This window comes from Anomaloglossus baeobatrachus, chromosome 11 (genome assembly GCF_048569485.1).
Source record: "Anomaloglossus baeobatrachus isolate aAnoBae1 chromosome 11, aAnoBae1.hap1, whole genome shotgun sequence".
Taxonomy (NCBI): Eukaryota; Metazoa; Chordata; class Amphibia; order Anura; family Aromobatidae; genus Anomaloglossus; species Anomaloglossus baeobatrachus.
This window is the reverse complement of record NC_134363.1, coordinates 32,018,904-32,036,403: the sequence shown is the minus strand read 5'-3', so window position 1 is coordinate 32,036,403 and position 17,500 is coordinate 32,018,904. Positions and strand designations below refer to the sequence as shown.

General features: G+C 50.7%; 1 protein-coding gene across 1 annotated transcript in view; it reads left to right on the top strand.

Moving 5' to 3' along the window:
• Window positions 1-17,500, top strand: part of CADM4 (cell adhesion molecule 4) — a 423,983-nt gene that overhangs the window by 373,324 nt on the left and 33,159 nt on the right. The window contains exon 6 of the mRNA XM_075328501.1: window positions 5,075-5,165. Coding sequence (XP_075184616.1) covers window positions 5,075-5,165 — 91 coding nt within the window. The remainder of the gene's footprint in view (window positions 1-5,074; window positions 5,166-17,500) is intronic.

The following is a 17,500-nucleotide window of genomic DNA, read 5'->3' as shown; positions in this document are numbered from 1 at the left end:
TGATTTTTGCAATTGGATTTCATTAGAAATATTGCACCGTTTGGCTTTTAAAGGGTATATTTTCTCGCACATTCAACTTTTATGGGGTCTATGATCATTAATAAGTTGAGAAGAGCTCAGAAAAGACCGATACAAATTGTTCAGGAAACTTTCAGAATGAGCTCGCTGATGGACCCTCAGTTAACTCATTCTGTATCCGGCAATAGGCAGTGATACACAGAGGCTATAGAAGGCAAAAGATGCAGCATTTTGAATGGAAACCAATTGCAAAAATGTGGAAAAGACAGATAAGTGTCACATAGTCTTCATGAGACTATTAAAATGAGCTCACTGATCGATACTCAGTTAACTCATTGTGTATCATTGCCTATTGCTGGATACAGAGAGCCTGTAGAAGGCAAAAGATACAACATTTTTAATTAAAACCAATTGCAAAAAATGTAGAAAAGACAGATAAGTGTCACATATTCTTCATGAGACTATTAGAATGAGCTCGCTGATGGACAGTCAGTTAACTCATTCTGTATCCAGCAATAGGCAATAATACACAGAGGCTACAGAAGGCAAAAGATGCAACATTTGTATTGAAAACCAATTGCAAAAATGTAGAAAAGACAGATAAGTGTCATTCTGAGGCTCAATAGACTTTACTTACAGGCAATTCTGGTTCATGCTGCACAAGAACCCGTGACTCTAAAGAGCTTTGATATCTGTACCGTTAATGCTGCTCCTGGTCACGCTGTGCATTTCAGGACTCTGCATCAAGAAGAGCTGGGGTGAAGCGTCAGAATTAAAGCATCTTGTGATGCACCACTTCTGGAGTGGCTGCGGGCTCCTATTTTTAGACTGGGAGGGGCCATATAACCATGGACCTTCCCAGCCTGATAATTCTAGACCCCAGCTGTCTGCTTTACCTTTGCTGGTTATTGTGTGCTGTACATGTTTTTCACACACCCATTAACTTGTGGCGAATCCAACAAAGTAAGTCTATGGAGCCTCGTTCTGATGCTCCATAGACTTTTTTTACAGGTAATTCTGGGTCACGCTGTGCAAGGCTTGGCGACTCTAAAGAGCAGTGACCTCTGTAACATGAATGCTGCTCCACGTCATGCTGCAGTGTTCAGGACTCTGCATCATGAAGAGCTGAGGCAAAGCTCCAGAATTGGAGCATGTTGTGATGCTCCATCTCTTCGGCAGTTGTGGGCTGCTATTTTTAGGCTGGGAATGGCCATATAACCATGGAACTTCCCAGCCTGGTAATTCCAGACCCCAGCTGTCTACTTTACTTTTACTGGTTATCGTGTGCTGTACATTTTCTTCACGGACCCATTAACTTGTTACGAATCCAACAAAGTCTATAGAGCCTCGTTCTGAGGCTCCTTGGACTTTGCTTAGAGGCAATTCTGGGTCACACTGCACTGCACAAGACCCGGCCACTCAAAAGAGTGGTGACAACTGTAATGTTAATGCTGCTACAGGTCACACTCTGCTTTTCAGGAAGAGCTCGGGCAAAGCTCCAGAATTGGAGCATCTTGTGATGCACCACTTCTGGGTCGGCTGTGGGCTGCTATTTTTAGACTGAAAAGGGCCATATAACCATGGACCTTCCCAGCCTGATAATTCCAGACCCCAGCTGTCTGCTTTACCTTTGCTGACATGGGAAGTGGGCTTTCACAGATCATTTCACCTATGGTGGCACGGCAGAGAAATTAGGCACCTACAGCCAGGGTTTAATAATGATGATTTATGATCATCAAGCTATCGTTTAGGGACCAGTTTAAGAAGAGATGGACAACCCCTTTAATATTAAAGGCTGATGTCTAAATCACCAAATGGTGACCTGTCTGGTCTCCAGGCCAAGAGCTTAAGACCTGCGTGCTCTCCGGGTCTCGTGTTAATCTCTCCAATGGTCTTGACATGACAGCCGTTAAATATCATGATCTCTCGCTAAGTCACCGTAACATCTGCCCTCACAAATATTCAATAACTGAAGTTTGAGTACCCAAATCCATATCCCCCCTCCCTTGACCCTCATTGACGTTTCCAAATCCCCTGAAATCCCTATAAAGACCCCCTGTAAACTCCATACAAATCTTCATAATTCCCATTGACCCTCCATGACTTGCTCCCCCGACCTGGTGGTTATTGACATTTTTGGAGTCCTCAGCCATCACGTTGGAGTCATTGTTTGTTAATTACACAAATGAATCTCCTAAAGTGTCTTCTCCCGGCATTCGTGCGTTATCTGAGACGAGCAGCTGACGTGTCGGGCGTCCTCGATCCAGACGAATGGCTTTTTAATGGACTTGCAACTTCCAAATGACGAAAGCATAATGTAGTGGAACATTCCTTAAAAATAAGTCTCATTTTTCTTACATGGGAGCCATTACTTATTTTTTGTTAACCCTTGAAAACCACGAGCATGCCTTTTCTTTGGTCGTCAAATATTGACCTTCTTGAGTTGACCACGTATGACCAAACTTCGTTAACTCTTGAAAACCATGAGCAAACCTTTCCTTTTGCTCGTTGAATATTGACCTTCCCGAGAGGACCATGTATGACCGAGCTGAACACATGGCGTAAATCAAAAATAGTCAGGAACATATTATTTATCCTGTCCAGTGACCCTTCATTTAAGCTATTGGCCACCAATGTGGCTCCACCACCCAACCAGAGACAACTTTTGGTTCTAACATGTGTGATGACCTTACAATGTAAATGTACAACCTCAATGGATACCCAACCTTTCTCCACTGATGGTCGAGGAGAACAAGGATGAAGCCCTTTAATTTTGACACTCATGATCTTTTATGTTCTCCGTGGAGAAACATTGCATCCAGACAGACCATCCAGACCAGATGAAGATGGTCCGACAAACCGACAAACTTTATCTGTTGGCCAGTTGCTCCAAACACATCACAGACTACATCGGCCAATATTTTATATTTTCGGCCTACGATGCAGCCAGTGCTGAACATTGACCAAAAAAAAAATCAACACGCCCAATTGGTAACTTAGTTGAATTTATGGTCAAAATTGGCCCATTATATTCGAGATTTATCCTATATGTTTGGGCTTCCATACAGCCACATACTTCCCAGTTAGAATATCACAGGCATTGAGAAGAACATCTGTTGACCCAATGGATATTTAATGAAGAACATGACCAGCTTTGGTCATTCTAAAGGCCCCGTCACACACAGAGATAAATCTTTGGCAGATCTGTGGTTGCAGTGAAATCATGGACATATTGTTCCATTTGTACACAAACCTGGCACTGATTGTCCACAATTTTACTGCAACCACAGATTTGCCGCAGATTTATCTCTGTGTGTGACAGGGCCTTAACTCCCATATTTTTGTTGACTCCGTAGAGTCCTCATTCTGGAGGATCAAGTGGTTCTTCATCAATGAGTAGCCTTCTAACGCAAGAGATTCTACACTTTTCTCAAGAAGACATATTTGAGGTTAGTTATCAAGACTGGTGACTCGGTAGACCCGACGACATATGGGGTTTATCTGGTAGATGGACAATTTGGGACACATCTCATAGGGTCTACTGGTCACCAGTCTCTATAACTGGCCTCAAATAAGTCTTCTTGGGAGAAGTGCAAAATCTCTTACGTTAGAAGGCTACTCATTGATGAAAAACCTCTAGATCCTCCAGAACGAGGACTCTGCAGAGTCAACAAAAATATGGGAGTTAGAATAACCAAACTCTCACATTTTTGTTGACTCCATAGAGTCCTCGTTATAGAGGATCTAGTGGCTTTTCATCAATGAGTAGCCTTCTACAGTAAGTGATTCTACACATCTCCCAAGAAGACATATTTGAGGCTAGTTATTGAGACTGGTGACCTTACGAGATGTGGCCCAGATTGTCCATCTAGCAGACGAATATCCACATCTTGTAGGGTCAACTGGGTCATCAGTCTCAATAACTGGCCTCAAATACGTCGTCTGGGGTGAAGTGCAGAATCTCTTAAGTTAAAAGTCTAGTCATTGATGAAGAACCACTAGATCCTCCAGAATGAGGACGCTACAGAGTCAACAAAAATATGGAAGTTAGAATGACCAAACTCCCATAGTTTTGTTGACTCTATAGAGTCTTTATTCCATAGGATCTAGTGGTTCTTCATCAATGAGTAGCCTTCTAATATAAGAGATTCTGTACTTCTCCCACGAAGACGTATTCAAGGTCCGTTATAGAGACTGGTAACCCGATAGACCCTACGAGATGTGGGGGTTCGTCTGATAGCTGGTAGATGGACAATCCGGGCCACATCTCGTAGGGTTTACCAGGTCAACAGTCTTGATAACTAGCCTCAAATATGTCTTCTTGGGATAAATGCAGAATTTCTTACGTTGGAAGGCTAGAAGGCTCCTTCCACCACCCCCACGATGACGGAGATGACAAGCACTGCTCCAGACACTGCCTTCTGCCGTCTTGCTGCGTGCATAGATTTCAGAACCTCGGCGCACAATTAGCATTATGTAAATAAAATGAAATCATTCCTGAGAGGCCTGTGGAAGAAGGAGGGGGAGGGGAACATCGCCATATATCTCTTTGCTGCTTTGTGTGGATGCATTTCAGCCTTCCCTCCAGACCATCTCGCGCTTCTGCCGGGAAAAAAAAATGAAAAATAAATAAATAAAGCCGCCGAAGATAAGAGTGAATAATTCTGCAGAAAATCTACTAAATCTTCGGTCTATACCTCTAATTAAATTAACAATTAGACAGAACAAGGATAATTGGAAAGAGGGGGTGTCTCGTCACCGGCTCCGGTGTATTCAAAGAATCCCAATGTCCTAGCCGGAACGGACAAGGTCATGGAGGTGCGAAGGTCACAACCGGAACGGACAAGGTCATGGAGGTGCGAAGGTCTGGACTTGTGACATCTGAATCCATCACAGAAGATATTTGGGAGGGTATTCGACATTTTGGAAAACCAAAATAATCCACCTCTTTTTCCAGAAGCTTCTCCGAATGAAATGTTATGTTATGGGATTTGCATTAATGTTGATGCCCATTGGTAACGCCATATTTTTTACATTTCTGTCCTTTCTCTTGCAGTTTCCCCTACAGCCCGAATCCAAGCCTCGCAGAGCCTGGTGAGGGAGGGCGACCCATTGACTCTGAAATGTGACGTAACTGGGAATCCCAGGTAAGGACCACATATGGCCACCACCACTATTACTGCTACCTTCACAATGTCTTGGGTTCTAGTTGACTTTGACAACTGGTGAAACCCTGAGGAGTCATGTGGTGTTCAAGACAACAGTTGTGGACCGTTCCCCACTGCCAGTGAGTGTTTCTGCTCCATTGATGACACTTAGCTGGTCAATGGGCCATACATACTTGACACCTCTCCTTGTACAACCATAAGACTACCGGGCAAGGAGGACATCTTTCCGACTCCTGTTAGAGCTGGTAGGTCTGTCGGCATTGCAAAAGTCTCCCAAAATCTCTTGGAACGCAGCACTCCTCCTGACTTTTTCCACAGCTAAACTCCGAGGTCCATCAATAAATTCAGGAAGTGGGGATGGGAGAGTGGCTGGGGGGTGGGGAATTGGCTAGTGACCTGGGGGGAGGGGAATGGACGAGTGACCTGGGGGGGAGGGGAATGGGAGAGTGCCTGGGGGGAGGGGAATTGGCGAGTGACCTGGGTGGGAGGGGAATGGGAGAGTGCCTGGGGGTAGGGGAATGGGAGAGTGCCTGGGGGTAGGGGAATGGGAGAGTGCCTTGGGGGTAGGGGAATGGGAGAGTGCCTGGGGGTAGGGGAATATTCAAAATGGAGTAGAGAAGGGGTTAACGCCGCACATCAGCCAAATGAAAAAGTAGAGATGTTGATGAATAATAACTTTCTTTTATTTCATCGGTCTACGCGTTTCTAGGTCGAAAGCTCTTCCTCAGGACCAGTACATCAACCAGTACATTTTGTTGATGTACTGGTCCTGAGGAAGAGGTTTCGACCTCGAAACGCATATACCAATGAAATAAAAGAAAGTTATTATTCATCAACATCTCTACAGTTTCATTTGGCTAATGCACGGCTTTAACCCCTTCTCTACTCCATTTTGAATGTTTATCCACGTGGGGCTGCAGCATCTTATGCTTATCAGTGGTTGTGACTTTTACAACCGAATTAGGTGAGTGTATATTTCCTATATACTACACTTGTTCATCTGGTGTTACACTATCAGTGCTTCTTATTTTTAGATGTACATGGGGGTAGGGGAATGGGAGAGTGCCTAGGGGTAGAGGAATGGGAGAGTGACTGGAGGAAGACGAATGGGCGAGTGACCTGGGGGAAGGGAAATGGGCGAGTGACCTGGGGAGGAGGGGAATGGGAGAGAGCCTGTGGGAGATGAATGGGAGAGTGTCTGGGGGGAAGGGAATGGGAGAGTGTCTGGGGGGAAGGGAATGGGAGAGTGTCTGGGGGGAAGGGAATGGGAGAGTGTCTGGGGGGAAGGGAATGGGAGAGTGCCTGGGGGGAAAGGAATGGGAGAGTGCCTGGGGGGAAGGGAATGGGAGCGTGCCTGGGGGGAAGGGAATGGGAGCGTGCCTAGGGGGAAGGGAATGGGAGTGTGCCTGGGGGAAGGGAATGGGAGAGTGCCTGGGGGAAAGGAATGGGAGAGTGCCTGGGGAAGGGAATGGGAGACTGCCTGGGGAGAAGAAAACGGGAGAGTGCCTGGGGGGAAGGAAACGGGAGAGTGCCTGGGGGGAGGGGCATGGGAGAGTGCCTGGGGGGAGGGGCATGGGAGAGTGCCTGGGGGGAGGGGCATGGGAGAGTGCCTGGGGGGAGGGGCATGGGAGAGTGCCTGGGGGGAGGGGCATGGGAGAGTGCCTGGGGGGAGAAGAATGGGAGAGTGCCTGGGGGAGAAGAATGGGAGAGTGCCTGGAGGGAGAAGAATGGGAGAGTGCCTGGGGGGAGAAGAATGGGAGAGTGCCTGGGGGGAAGGGAATGGGAGAGTGCCTGGGGGGAAGGGAATGGGAGAGTGCCTGGGGGGAAGGGAATGGGAGAGTGCCTGGGGGGGAAGGGAATGGGAGAGTGCCTGGGGGGAAGGGAATGGGAGAGTGCCTGGGGGGAAGGGAATGGGCGAGTGATCTGGGGGAGGGGATTGGGAGAGTGACCTGGGGGAAGGGATTGGATGAGTGCCTGGGGGTAGGGGATTGGGAGAGTGCCTGGGGGTAGGGGATTGGGAGAGTGCCTGGGGGTAGGGGATTGGGAGAGTGCCTGGGGGGAAGGGAATGGGAGAGTGCCTGGGCGGAAGGGAATGGGAGAGTGCCTGGGGGGAGGGAATGGGCGAGTGACCTGGGGGGAGGGGAATAAGCGAGTGACCTGGGGGGAGAGGAATGGGCGAGTGACCTGGGGGGAGAGGAATGGGCGAGTGCCTGGGGGGAGGAGAATGGGAGAGTGCCTGGGGAGAGGGAATGGGAGAGTGCCTGGGGGGAGGGAATGGGAGAGTATCTGGGGGAGGGGACTGGGAGAGTGATTGGGGCTGGGGGGAAGGGGAGAGTGCCTGGTGGGAGGGGAATGGGAGAGTTCCTGGAGGGAATGGAAGAGTGCCTGGGGGGAAGGGAATGGGAGAGTACCTGGGGGAGGGGACTGGAAGAGTAACTGGGGCTGGGGGGAAGGGGAGAGTGCCTGGTGGGAGGTGAATGGGAGAGTGCCTGGGAAGGCAAATGGGAGAGTTCCTGGGGGGAATGGGAGAGTTCCTAGAGGGAATGGGAGAGTGCCTGGGGGGAAGGGAAAGGGAGAGTGCCTGGGGGAAGGGAAAGGGAGAGTGCCTGGGGGGAAGGGAATGGGAGAGTGCCTGGGGGGAAGGGAATGGGCGAGTGATCTGGGGGAGGGGCATGGGAGAGTGCCTGGTGGGAGGGGCATGGGAGAGTGCCTGGGGGGAGGGGCATGGGAGAGTGCCTGGGGGGAGGGGCATGGGAGAGTGCCTGGGGGGAGGGGCATGGGAGAGTGCCTGGGGGGAGAAGAATGGGAGAGTGCCTGGGGGGAGAAGAATGGGAGAGTGCCTGGAGGGAGAAGAATGGGAGAGTGCCTGGAGGGAGAAGAATGGGAGAGTGCCTGGAGGGAGAAGAATGGGAGAGTGCCTGGAGGGAGAAGAATGGGAGAGTGCCTGGAGGGAGAAGAATGGGAGAGTGCCTGGAGGGAGAAGAATGGGAGAGTGCCTGGGGGGAAGGGAATGGGAGAGTGCCTGGGGGGGAAGGGAATGGGAGAGTGCCTGGGGGGGAAGGGAATGGGAGAGTGCCTGGGGGGAAGGGAAAGGGAGAGTGCCTGGGGGAAGGGAATGGGAGAGTGCCTGGGGGGAAGGGAATGGGCGAGTGATCTGGGGGAGGGGATTGGGAGAGTGACCTGGGGGAGGGGATTGGATGAGTGCCTGGGGGTAGGGGATTGGGAGAGTGCCTGGGGGTAGGGGATTGGGAGAGTGCCTGGGGGTAGGGGATTGGGAGAGTGCCTGGGGGTAGGGGATTGGGAGAGTGCCTGGGGGGAAGGGAATGGGAGAGTGCCTGGGGGGAAGGGAATGGGAGAGTGCCTGGGGGGAGGGAATGGGAGAGTGACCTGGGGGGAGGGGAATGGGCGAGTGACCTGGGGGGAGAGGAATGGGCGAGTGACCTGGGGGGAGAGGAATGGGCGAGTGCCTGGGGGGAGGAGAATGGGAGAGTGCCTGGGGGGAGGGAATGGGAGAGTGCCTGGGGGGAGGGAATGGGAGAGTGCCTGGGGGGAGGGAATGGGAGAGTGCCTGGGGGGAGGGAATGGGAGAGTATCTGGGGGAGGGGACTGGAAGAGTGATTGGGGCTGGGGGGAAGGGGAGAGTGCCTGGTGGGTGGGGATTGGGAGAGTGCCTGGGGGTAGGGGATTGGGAGAGTGCCTGGGGGTAGGGGATTGGGAGAGTGCCTGGGGGTAGGGGATTGGGAGAGTGCCTGGGGGGAAGGGAATGGGAGAGTGCCTGGGCGGAAGGGAATGGGAGAGTGCCTGGGGGGAGGGAATGGGCGAGTGACCTGGGGGAGGGGAATGGGCGAGTGACCTGGGGGGAGAGGAATGGGCGAGTGACCTGGGGGGAGAGGAATGGGCGAGTGCCTGGGGGGAGGAGAATGGGAGAGTGCCTGGGGGGAGGGAATGGGAGAGTGCCTGGGGGGAGGGAATGGGAGAGTGCCTGGGGGGGAGGGAATGAGAGAGTATCTGGGGGAGGGGACTGGAAGAGTGATTGGGGCTGGGGGGAAGGGGAGAGTGCCTGGTGGGAGGGGAATGGGAGAGTTCCTGGAGGGAATGGGAGAGTGCCTGGGGGGAGGGGAATGGGAGAGTACCTGGGGGAGGGGACTGGAAGAGTAACTGGGGCTGGGGGGAAGGGGAGAGTGCCTGGTGGGAGGTGAATGGGAGAGTGCCTGGGAAGGCAAATGGGAGAGTTCCTGGGGGGAAGGGAATGGGAGAGTGCCTGGGGGAAGGGAAAGGGAGAGTGCCTGGGGGAAGGGAAAGGGAGAGTGCCTGGGGGGAAGGGAATGGGAGAGTGCCTGGGGGGAAGGGAATGGGAGAGTGATCTGGGGGAGGGGATTGGGAGAGTGACCTGGGGGAGGGGATTGGATGAGTGCCTGGGGGTAGTGGATTGGGAGAGTGCCTGGGGGTAGTGGATTGGGAGAGTGCCTGGGGGTAGGGGATTGGGAGAGTGCCTGGGGGTAGGGGATTGGGAGAGTGCCTGGGGGGAAGGGAATGGGAGAGTGCCTGGGGGGAAGGGAATGGGAGAGTGCCTGGGGGGAGGGAATGGGAGAGTGACCTGGGGGGAGGGGAATGGGCGAGTGACCTGGGGGGAGAGGAATGGGCGAGTGACCTGGGGGGAGAGGAATGGGCGAGTGCCTGGGGGGAGGAGAATGGGAGAGTGCCTGGGGGGAGGGAATGGGAGAGTGCCTGGGGGGAGGGAATGGGAGAGTGCCTGGGGGGAGGGAATGGGAGAGTGCCTGGGGGGAGGGAATGGGAGAGTATCTGGGGGAGGGGACTGGAAGAGTGATTGGGGCTGGGGGGAAGGGGAGAGTGCCTGGTGGGTGGGGATTGGGAGAGTTCCTGGGGGGAGGGGATTGGGAGAGTGCCTGGGGGTAGGGGATTGGGAGAGTGCCTGGGGGTAGGGGATTGGGAGAGTGCCTGGGGGTAGGGGATTGGGAGAGTGCCTGGGGGGAAGGGAATGGGAGAGTGCCTGGGCGGAAGGGAATGGGAGAGTGCCTGGGGGGAGGGAATGGGCGAGTGACCTGGGGGAGGGGAATGGGCGAGTGACCTGGGGGGAGAGGAATGGGCGAGTGACCTGGGGGGAGAGGAATGGGCGAGTGCCTGGGGGGAGGAGAATGGGAGAGTGCCTGGGGGGAGGGAATGGGAGAGTGCCTGGGGGGAGGGAATGGGAGAGTGCCTGGGGGGGAGGGAATGAGAGAGTATCTGGGGGAGGGGACTGGAAGAGTGATTGGGGCTGGGGGGAAGGGGAGAGTGCCTGGTGGGAGGGAAATGGGAGAGTTCCTGGAGGGAATGGGAGAGTGCCTGGGGGGAGGGGAATGGGAGAGTACCTGGGGGAGGGGACTGGAAGAGTAACTGGGGCTGGGGGGAAGGGGAGAGTGCCTGGTGGGAGGTGAATGGGAGAGTGCCTGGGAAGGCAAATGGGAGAGTTCCTGGGGGGAATGGGAGAGTTCCTAGAGGGAATGGGAGAGTGCCTGGGGGGAAGGGAATGGGAGAGTGCCTGGGGGGAAGGGAAAGGGAGAGTGCCTGGGGGAAGGGAAAGGGAGAGTGCCTGGGGGGAAGGGAATGGGAGAGTGCCTGGGGGGAAGGGAATGGGAGAGTGATCTGGGGGAGGGGATTGGGAGAGTGACCTGGGGGAGGGGATTGGATGAGTGCCTGGGGGTAGTGGATTGGGAGAGTGCCTGGGGGTAGTGGATTGGGAGAGTGCCTGGGGGTAGGGGATTGGGAGAGTGCCTGGGGGTAGGGGATTGGGAGAGTGCCTGGGGGGAAGGGAATGGGAGAGTGCCTGGGCGGAAGGGAATGGGAGAGTGCCTGGGGGGAGGGGAATGGGCGAGTGACCTGGGGGGAGAGGAATGGGCGAGTGACCTGGGGGGAGAGGAATGGGCGAGTGCCTGGGGGGAGGAGAATGGGAGAGTGCCTTGGGGGAGGGAATGGGAGAGTGCCTGGGGGGAGGGAATGGGAGAGTGCCTGGGGGGAGGGAATGGGAGAGTATCTGGGGGAGGGGACTGGAAGAGTGATTGGGGCTGGGGGGAAGGGGAGAGTGCCTGGTGGGAGGGGAATGGGAGAGTTCCTGGGGGTAGGGGATTGGGAGAGTGCCTGGGGGGAAGGGAATGGGAGAGTGCCTGGGCGGAAGGGAATGGGAGAGTGCCTGGGGGGAGGGAATGGGCGAGTGACCTGGGGGGAGGGGAATGGGCGAGTGACCTGGGGGGAGAGGAATGGGCGAGTGACCTGGGGGGAGAGGAATGGGCGAGTGCCTGGGGGGAGGAGAATGGGAGAGTGCCTGGGGGGAGGGAATGGGAGAGTGCCTGGGGGAGGGAATGGGAGAGTATCTGGGGGAGGGGACTGGAAGAGTGATTGGGGCTGGGGGGAAGGGGAGAGTGCCTGGTGGGAGGGGAATGGGAGAGTTCCTGGAGGGAATGGGAGAGTGCCTGGGGGGAGGGGAATGGGAGAGTACCTGGGGGAGGGGAATGGGAGAGTATCTGGGGGAGGGGACTGGAAGAGTAACTGGGGCTGGGGGGAAGGGGAGAGTGCCTGGTGGGAGGGGAATGGGAGAGTGCCTGGGAAGGCAAATGGGAGCGTTCCTGGGGGGAATGGGAGAGTTCCTAGAGGGAATGGGAGAGTGCCTGGGGGGAGGGGAATGGGAGAGTACCTGGGGGGAGGGGAATGGGAGAGTATCTGGGGGAGGGGACTGGAAGAGTAACTGGGGCTGGGGGGAAGGGGAGAGTGCCTGGTGGGAGGGGAATGGGAGAGTGCCTGGGAAGGCAAATGGGAGAGTTCCTGGGGGGAATGGGAGAGTTCCTGGGGGGAATGGGAGAGTGCCTGGGGGGAATGGGAGAGTGCTTGGGGGGAATGGGAGAGTGCCTGGGGGGAATGGGAGAGTGCCTGGGGGGAATGGGAGAGTGCCTGGGGGGAATGGGAGAGTGCCTGGGGAGAATGGGAGAGTGCCTGGGGGGAATGGGAGAGTTCCTGGGGGGGAATGAGAGAGTGCCTGGGGGAGCCCAATCCCTTACTTTTTGTGTACCCAAACCCTTATTTGCCAGACAGCTTTTTGGGTCAAATCGGCCATTGTTTTAGCCAATCTAGCTAAATATACCACATCCGCTTGAATACTGCCCCCTATGGGCACAAATGTGAATAAACAAGAGTATTTTTGTATCTGATTGGCTTTGCGGTTTATAGAAATGACCTGAGCCATCCGAAATCCGTAACCAGCCTGGAACAGGAAGAAGGTGTCACAGTGCGGTAGAGAAAAAAATATATATAAATACATTTGTTTTTTGCGGCGCTGGAAGTATACAGACTCTGTTCTTATAAATCGTCCCCGCAGCTTCTCTGCAGCCTCTGCACGGATATATAAACCCCACAGACATCCCAATGACGCGCAGGCAGAACATAAAACGTGTTTTAATACGACCTGCACACCCCATATATCTTGCACTGCAGCGGCAGGCACAGAAATAGAGCAGACGAACGGCTTCTCGCTGCAGCCCTAAACACCACCAGGAATCCTAATCAGTCCGCTTCTCCAGAAAACCCCATAAAACAGAGACAAATCTTCCCAGGCTCCAGAACGCCTGCATAGCACAGCGCAGAGACATTAATATTCAGCGTGGAGCCGCGGCTTTAATCTCTTTCATCCTCTTCAAACCTAATGCGATGCTCTATTCTCCGTAATATCGGTACTTTGTCTTTAAAGGGCAACTCCAGTCATGGCAGAAATTAACGTCATCGGATACTATAAAGTGCCAGAAGTTACTTGGCACGGACGTTTTTTTAAAAAGAAATTTCTAAATGTCTAATTTTCGCTGTCGAACTTCGTCCAGAGGTAAGCACAGATTTTATAATCTGTGCTTTGGGAGGAGTTTTCACATTATTGTGCTCATGATCGCCCTCTGGTGGGTAAGATATGAGTAACACCTGCCACTACAAGAATGGCTCAGTTAATGGACTCCAATTGGAAAAGGTGTGAGTAACACCTGCTACTATAAGGAACTATAAGGATGGGAATGATTACTGCTAATGGGCGCCACTTTGCAAGTCCATTTATGGAGATTTGATGAAGTTTGGGGAGTGGGTTGGTGCTTTAAAAAACTATAATAGCGCCCCTTATTGACCAAAATGGAATAGGTGTAATTTAAGATGGACAAGTTTTTTAATAAGGAATTTCTAAATGTGTAATTTTTACTGCCGAGCTTCATCCCAAGGCAAGCACAGATTTTATAGTCTGTGCTTTGGGAGGAGTTTTAATATTATTGTGCTCATGATCACCCTCTGGTGGAAAAGGTATGAGTAATACCTGCCATTATAAGGATGGGAAGTGCTCTAGCTCAGTTAATGGATGCCTTATGGAGACTCCATAAATTATGGGAAGTGGGCTGGTGCTTAAAAAAACTATAATAGCGCCCCTTATTGACCAAAATGGAATACCTATAATTTAGCATGGACAGTTTTTTAACAATGAATTTCTAAATGTCTAATTTTCGATGTTGAGCTTCATGCCGAGGCAAGCACAGATTTTATAGTCTGTGCTTTGGGTGGAGTTTTAACATTATTGTGCTGATGATCGCTTTCTGGTGAATAAGGTATGAGTAACACCTGCCACTATAGGGATGGGAATGATTACTGCTAATGGGCGCCACTTTCCAAGTCCATTTATGGAGATTTGATTTAGTTTGTGAAGTGGGTTGGCGCTTTAAAAGACTATAATGGCGCCCCTTATTGACCAAAATGGAGTAGCTGTAATATATGTCTAATTTTTGCTGCCGAGTTTCGTCCTGACTCCTGAGGCAAGCACAGATTTTATAATCTGTGCTTTGGGAGGTGTGTTAACATTATTGTGCTCATGATCGCCCTCTGATGGATAACATGTGAGCAATACCTGCCATTATAAGGATGGCTCAGTTAATGGGCGCCACTTTGCTAGTCCGTTTATGGAGATTTGATGAACTTTGGGGAGTGGGTTGGCGCTTCAAAATACTATGATAGCGCCCCTTATTGACCAAATGGAGTAACTGTAATTTAGGATGGACAATTTATTAAAAAAAGGAATTTCTAAATGTCTAATTTTCGTCGCCGAGCTTCGTCCAAAGGCAAGCACAGATTTTATAGTCTGTGCTTTGGGAGGAGTTTTAACATTATTGTGCTCTTGAATGCCCTCTGGTGGAAAAGGTGTGAGTAATACCTGCCATTATAAGGATGGCTCAGTTAATGGGCACCACATTGTAAGTCTTTTATGGAGACTTGATGAAGTTTGGGAAGTGGGTTGGCATAATATCAGTACTTTGGCTTTAAAGGGCAACTCCAGTCATGATAGAAATTAACATCACCAGATACTATAAAGCACCAGAAGTTACTTGGCATGGACAGTTTTTGAAAAAGAGATTTCTAAATGTCTAATTTTTGCTAGAGAACTTTGTCCCGAGGCAAGCACAGATTTTATAGTCTGTGCTTTGGTAGGCGCTTTCACATTATTGTGCTCTTGATCACCCTCTGGTGGATAAGGTGTGAGTAACACCTGCCATTATAAGGAAGGCTCAGTTAATGGGAACCACTTTGCTAGTCTGTTTATGGAGAGTTGATGACCTTTGGGAGTGGTTTGGAGCTTCAAAAGACTATAATAGCGCCCCTTATTGACCAAAATGGAGTAGCTGTAATTTCGGATGGACAGTTTTTGCTAAATAAGGACTTTGGTGCAGTTCTGTGCCTCGTTCTTAGTCATTGTAATTTCCGAATATTTTGGTCCCGGCTGTAATATTTCATCCGCACCATGTCCACCTGAAGAGCCCTCGTCCACCTGTCGGGGCTGATGAAATTCATAGTGTAATCAGTCTGGAGGATTTGAGCAGAGCCGCTCGGTAAAGTTGTTTTATTGTGTGAAACCTCTCAACATCTCAACTGCACAAAGGAGGACACTTGAATTTTATTATAGGAGACACTTTTTCATCTGTTCGGAGAACTCCCTGCACCCCTGTATTTTTTTCAAGAAGGATTATCACAGCACACAGAAAGCTAGAGACGGCCATAAACAATCGAAAGCACCGAGCCGGCAGAGGGAGAAGAGGGAGACGTGGTCACTGTCGGGTCAGGGCGACACTACGGCCCGATGGTGGTGTATACAGAAGCCGGGCAGCCGAAGTATATATCCAGAGGGCACTGTGGCTGGGTTATGGCGCCATATTGATTTCTTTTTTTGGCTTCAAAAACAACAAACAGGAACTTTGATACCTATGGATGTAGATCATAAATGTGAAGTTGGTCCTCATCCTTCCCAGAAGAGCGCAGGCGTTCTACAAGATTTTGGAGGGGTCTGTGGGGATTTTTGCCCCTTCATCCAGAAGAGCATTTTGTGAGGTGACCCTGATTTTGGGGAGAGGCCGGGGTCACAGTTTCCTCTGTGGTATATCATGTGGCCAGTCATGTTTTTCCACCAGACGCCCCCTCCAAGTCTGTATGGAGCTTCTACACTGGGCACAGTCATGGGCAACAAAAAAGGGTCTTCTCCAAACTGTTCCACAAATCTGGAATCTAGAATTGTCCACAATGTCTTGTGCTTGAAGAGTTGAGATTTCCCACCACTGCGACTCAGGAGGAGGCAGACACCCTGATAACAGCTCAGAACGTTGTCCTCCTCCAGCCCGGAGCGTTGTCCTCCTCCAGCCCGGAGCGTTGGCCTCCTCCAGCCCGGAGCGTTGGCCTCCTCCAGCCCGGAGCGTTGGCCTCCTCCAGCCCGGAGCGTTGGCCTCCTCCAGCCCGGAGCGTTGGCCTCCTCCTGCCCAGATACACACAGACATATATACATACATACATACATGCATAAATACAGACACACACATATACATACATACATACACACATATATACATACATACATACACACATATATACATACATACATACACACATATATACATACATACATACACACATATATACATACACACATATATACATACATACATACACACATATATACATACATACATACACACATATATACATACATACATACACACATATATACATACATACACACATATATACATACATACATACACACATATATACATACATACATACACACATATATACATACATACATACACACATATATACATACATACATACATACATACACACATATATACATACATACATACACACATATATACAGTTAGGTCCAGACATCTTTGGACAGTGACACAATTTTGGCGAGTTGGCCTCTGCATGCCACCACATTGGATTTGAAATGAAACCTCTACAACGGAATTCAAGTGCAGATTGTAACGTTTAATTTGAAGGTTTGAACAAAAATATCTGATAGAAATTGTAGGAATTGTCACATTTCTTTACAAACACTCCACATTTTAGGAGGTCAAAAGTAATTGGACAAATAAACCAAACCCAAAAAAAAAATATTTTTATTTTCAATATTTTGTTGCGAATCCTTTGGAGGCAATCACTGCCTTAAGTCTGGAACCCATGGACATCACCAAACGCTGGGTTTCCTCCTTCTTAATGCTTTGCCAGGCCTTTACAGCCGCAGCCTTCAGGTCTTGCTTGTTTGTGGGTCTTTCCGTCTTAAGTCTGGATTTGAGCAAGTGAAATGCATGCTCAATTGGGTTAAGATCTGGTGATTGACTTGGCCATTGCAGAATGTTCCACTTTTTTGCACTCATGAACTCCTGGGTAGCTTTGGCTGTATGCTTGGGGTCATTGTCCATCTGTACTATGAAGCGCCGTCCGATCAACTTTGCGGCATTTGGCTGAATCTGGGCTGAAAGTATATCCCGGTACACTTCAGAATTCATCCGGCTACTCTTGTCTGCTGTTATGTCATCAATAAACACAAGTGACCCAGTGCCATTGAAAGCCATGCATGCCCATGCCATCACGTTGCCTCCACCATGTTTTACAGAGGATGTGGTGTGCCTTGGATCATGTGCCGTTCCCTTTCTTCTCCAGACTTTTTTCTTCCCATCATTCTGGTACAGGTTGATCTTGGTCTCATCTGTCCATAGAATACTTTTCCAGAACTGAGCTGGCTTCATGAGGTGTTTTTCAGCAAATGTAACTCTGGCCTGTCTATTTTTGGAATTGATGAATGGTTTGCATCTAGATGTGAACCCTTTGTATTTACTATCATGGAGTCTTCTCTTTACTGGTGACTTAGAGACAGATACACCTACTTCACTGAGAGTGTTCTGGACTTCAGTTGATGTTGTGAACGGGTTCTTCTTCACCAAAGAAAGTATGCGGCGATCATCCACCACTGTTGT